We start from the raw sequence: 5,000 nt of genomic DNA, 5'->3' as shown, positions 1-5,000 counted from the left end.
GCCCCGCGGCGCGGCGGTGCATCCGTGCTCCGCCTGCGCCAGAGCGCTGGGATGGAAGGCAGCGCACAGGAAGCTGTCCACTGAAGCGTGCTCCCCTCTTCCTGCGCAGGACCTTTTAAAGCTAATCTGTTAATCTGCAGCACTGCAGATATAATGAAGAGCCAAGCGGCCCGATTCTTCACTCTGAGGAAGTGTGTGTTTAGAGCTCAGAGCGCTGTGTTTCTGTTCTGGCCCCGGCGGGGCCCTGCTTCTCCTCCGGGCCGGGCCCCTGGGTCGTGACATGCGTTCCGGTCCGCCTGTCTTTCCCCCGGAGATGTTTTCTGTCCAGGGCCGTCAGACAGTGTGACAGAGTGCCGGTGTCGGTTGGCACCTGTCGGTTGTGACCTTGCTGTGTTTAGACCGCTCTCCTCTGTCCCTGCCGCCCTCCTCAGTGTGCTTCTCTGTCTCCACAGGCCTTTGGAAACGCAAAGACTGCTCACAACAACAACTCCAGTCGCTTCGGAAAGTTCATCCAGGTGAACTACCAGGAGAGTGGCACTGTGAGGGGGTAAGTAATCGTGTGTGTGTGTGTGTGTGTGTGTGTGTCTGTGACTGTGTGTGCGTGTGTGAATCCACGTATGTGTCAGACACCATGTGTGTACATGCTTGTGTTTGTGTGCGCTTGTTTTTGTGTGTGTGTGCCTGTGTGTGGGGGGTGTTCTGTCAGTACATCTGCTACATGTTCATCCCTGGATAATAAGAGCTATCCCAGCGTTTGGTGTGGCGTGTTGATGGTTGAGGGGCCAGTGGTGGATAATGGATGCAGTCTGGCTGTTTGCAGTGGTCTTCACCAGTAACCAGAAAAATGCTTGTAATCATTAGCAGAAAAGTACTGCTAATGGAGACCGTATGGATTGGTGATATTTCCTGCAGGTTTCAGGGAGTACTTGTAAATAATTGATTGAATCCCAGGAGCAGTTAATGCAGATGTGTGCAGCGCTGGTAGCCTGGTGCACTGGTTAAAGAGCCAGAGCAGAGGTTGCAGGATTAATCCCAGGAGGGGAGCTACTGCTGCTGCACGCTCGGGCCAAGAGGCTTCAGTTGGACTGAGAGCCTGTAGTAAATACTGAGCTCTGTAAGTGGACGGTGTGTAAAGAAGACAGCGCTGATGTAAGTAACGGTCACATCCTGTGCTGACACAGCGCTTCTGCATATCAATGAGAGAAGCGTGGTTTCTCTGCCCTTCAAAACAGCCTTATTCCTGCAGTAGTCATCTTGCGTGTTGTCCCCCCCCCCCACACTGCCATCTTACCTGCTGACTGACTGGCACCTGCGTTCACATTGCAGAGCGTATGTGGAGAAGTACCTTCTGGAGAAGTCCAGGCTGGTGTACCAGGAGCACAACGAGCGGTAAGAGCGTGATGCCTCCCCGTTCACACACACGCTGATGGATGCTGGATACACACACACGCTGATAGATGCTGGATACACACACACGCTGATAGATGCTGGATACACACACACGCTGATAGATGCTGGATACACACACACGCTGATGGATGCTGGATACACACACACGCTGATGGATGCTGGATACACACACACGCTGATGGATGCTGGATACACACACACGCTGATAGATGCTGGATACACACACACGCTGATGGATGCTGGATACACACACACGCTGATAGATGCTGGATACACACACACGCTGATAGATGCTGGAACACACACGCTGAGAGCTGAAAACAACACGCTGATAGATGCTGGATACACACACACGCTGATAGATGCTGGATACACACACACGCTGATAGATGCTGGATACACACACACGCTGATAGATGCTGGATACACACACACGCTGATAGATGCTGGATACACACACACGCTGATAGATGCTGGATACACACACACGCTGATAGATGCTGGATACACACACACGCTGATGGATGCTGGATACACACACACGCTGATGAGATGCTGGATACACACACACGCTGATGGATGCTGGATACACACACACGCTGATGGATGCTGGATACACACACACGCTGATGGATGCTGGATACACACACACGCTGATGGATGCTGGATACACACACACGCTGATGGATGCTGGATACACACACACGCTGATGGATGCTGGATACACACACACGCTGATGGATGCTGGATACACACACACGCTGATGGATGCTGGATACACACACACGCTGATAGATGCTGGATACACACACACGCTGATGGATGCTGGATACACACACACGCTGATGGATGCTGGATACACACACACGCTGATGGATGCTGGATACACACACAGCTAATCTAACAACACGCTGATAGATGCTGGATACACACACACGCTGATGGATGCTGGATACACACACACGCTGATAGATGCTGGATACACACACACGCTGATGGATGCTGGATACACACACACGCTGATGGATGCTGGATACACACACACGCTGATGGATGCTGGATACACACACACGCTGATGGATGCTGGATACACACACACGCTGATGGATGCTGGATACACACACACGCTGATAGATGCTGGATACACACACACGCTGATGGATGCTGGATACACACACACGCTGATGGATGCTGGATACACACACACGCTGATGGATGTTGGATGCTGGTGGTCAAACTCCCTGTAGTGCTGATGATGGGACAGCATGGCTGTCTCTGCTGTCCCCACTGACATGCTTCCTGACCTAAATGTGTCAGTGATGCATTCAGACATGTGAGTTCACCCCGTGCGAGATGAAGGCCCATAACCTGGGGAAGAGTCACAGGATACACTGTACAGAAGCACCGGGGTGTTTTGAAGGACCTTTCAAATGTGTTGTTTGTCCATTGTAGTGTTGACTGCGCTGCGTTGTGTGTACTGCTGAGCTGAGCTGTGAGGTCAGTATCTACGTTATCTTACGTTCTGTTTTGGTATGTGAGGAATGCCCTGGTTCAAGGACAGTAACACGGCCTCTTCTGATGCTCTTCATCACTGATAATGGGCAGCACTGTGAAGCGCTCCAGCGCAGCCTGAAAAAGGTCGCTCAGATGACATGTTGCTGCTGTCTGCCTCGCCATGAATTTGCTCAGATTATAAAATTATCTTTTAATAGTGTCGTGCCATTTTTTATTTTACTAGATTCGCTTGTAATGTGGAGTTTGGGAATTACCTGTTTGGGGAGAACCTGCTATTAAGCGGTGTGTTCGTAATAAGGGCACAGGCCCCGTTTTAAGCCTGCCGGCCCGTGCCTGCTCTGCGTTAGCCTGGGCTGATGCCAGCCAGCAGGCTGTGATTACTCTCCCACACTGTTGTTAGCGCACGCAGCTCTGTATTAGCACCTGCAGGTGATGTGCTTTGGCAACATCGGGACTGATTTGTTTCCCTGAGCTCAAACACAGGCTTTGCGTTTTCCAAAATGACAACGTGTGCAGTTGGCATTCTCCGTGGCGGAAACAAAACGTTCCTGCTCAGGGAGCCAGCACGTGAGCGCCCCCCCCCCTCCACTTCAGTTTAAACGCCTGGATCAGTTTGCATCTACTTCTGCACACGGATACAGGCCCACAATGGGCCTGGAGTATTCATCCTGTATGGTTTGTTCGAACTGTATCATCTTTCTTCCCAATGAAAGGAGCGGTATAAAAATGGCTTTGTGCATGAATTTGCCATTGTTTTCACTTGTGAACATGTGACTGGGATTCACTCCCTGCAGTATCCAGTGTTGTCAGAGCGTGTCGCTGTGTAAGGACACGGGCAAAAACGCTGGACCTCTGTCCCCTGCTCTCACCTGTTCCGTCAAGGCCGACGCCCAGTGGGACACCGTGTGGGTAAACATTTTAGTCACAGGACTGTTCCGTGGCTCACCATCTCCAGATTTATTTTTCCTCAATTTGTCTTGAAGTTGGACAGAATTTGTTTTTGAATATGGCCTGAATTTGCAGCAGTAAAAAAACAGTGTGCAGCAGAGTGACTGGGCCGGTTTAGGGTAGTTTGAGGCTTCTTTGAATCCTTTAAGTGGATTTTTCTCCAGTCTCCACCTTTAAAAACAGGTTTCTCCCACAGCTGTGATCTTGTTTCTCCCGGGTCCTGCGGCGGTGCCCGTGGAGGCGGGGGGGTCTGCGCGGGGGGGGGGGGCTCTCTCAGGCCGTAATGGAGATGGATGGCTGGCCGCGGCCTCCCGGCGCTACTGGGGGGTGATGGGGGGGCGCCCCACTGGAGGAGGCCCTGTCCTCGCAGCTGCAATCCTGACCCCGCCCCCTCAGCTCTGGTCCGAGAGCGCTGTGTGCAGCGCAGGCGCCGTACGCTCACACCTCCAGAGCGAGGCAGGGGGCGGGGCGAGGCCGGGGCCCGCTGGCTTGGATTGGTCGGCTGCCCCGTTGCTGAATGTGATTTTCTGTTCTTCTTTCTGTACCCCCCAGACAGCCAGATGTTCATGTGGCTTTTTTTTGTCTTCCAGGAACTACCATGTGTTTTATTACCTGCTGGCAGGGGCAAGTGAGGAGGAGAGGACGGCTTTTCACCTCAAGAAACCTGAAGAGTACCATTACCTCAACCAGGTGGGGGTCCGCTCTGCCTCCTGCTGCTGTCCTCTCAACACACAGAGCTCTCACACTGGGCTCTGTGCGGTGTCTCTGCTCTCACACTGGGCTCTGTGAGGTGTCTCTGCTCTTACACGCTGTGTTTTTACCATTAAAACTCTTCCAGTAAGCTGCACTCTGCGCTCTGTAGAGACGTGACGCAGAACAGGTTGTGCCTCACAAAGGCAGTCAGAGTGTGGGGCTCTGTGCTGTGTGTTTCTCACAGACTGCCTGCCAGCAGTCCCACCCCAGCCTGGATGAGCCAGTGACCATGTGCTGAGCCAGTAACGTGTGGGTGTGTGCGTGTGTCAGTGGTGTGTGTGTGTGTGTGTGTCAGTGGTGTATGTCAGTGGTGAGTGTGTGTGTGTGTCAGTGGTGAGTGTGTGTGTGTGTGTGTGTGCAGCCTGTCTCTCCTG

General features: G+C 52.6%; 1 protein-coding gene across 10 annotated transcripts in view; it reads left to right on the top strand.

The window, feature by feature from the left end:
- The window catches only part of LOC135242311 (unconventional myosin-IXAa-like), a 160,404-nt gene that overhangs the window by 81,928 nt on the left and 73,476 nt on the right, over positions 1–5,000 (top strand). For all 10 annotated transcript variants that reach the window (XM_064313334.1, XM_064313331.1, XM_064313333.1 and 7 more), the window contains exons 3-5: positions 453–547; positions 1,327–1,389; positions 4,464–4,563. In XM_064313334.1, the coding sequence (XP_064169404.1) occupies positions 453–547; positions 1,327–1,389; positions 4,464–4,563 (258 nt within the window). The remainder of the gene's footprint in view (positions 1–452; positions 548–1,326; positions 1,390–4,463; positions 4,564–5,000) is intronic.

Source organism: Anguilla rostrata, chromosome 16 (genome assembly GCF_018555375.3).
Source record: "Anguilla rostrata isolate EN2019 chromosome 16, ASM1855537v3, whole genome shotgun sequence".
NCBI classification, from domain to species: Eukaryota; Metazoa; Chordata; class Actinopteri; order Anguilliformes; family Anguillidae; genus Anguilla; species Anguilla rostrata.
The sequence above is the reverse complement of the archived record's forward strand: the minus strand, read 5'-3'. Positions and strand labels throughout refer to the sequence as shown.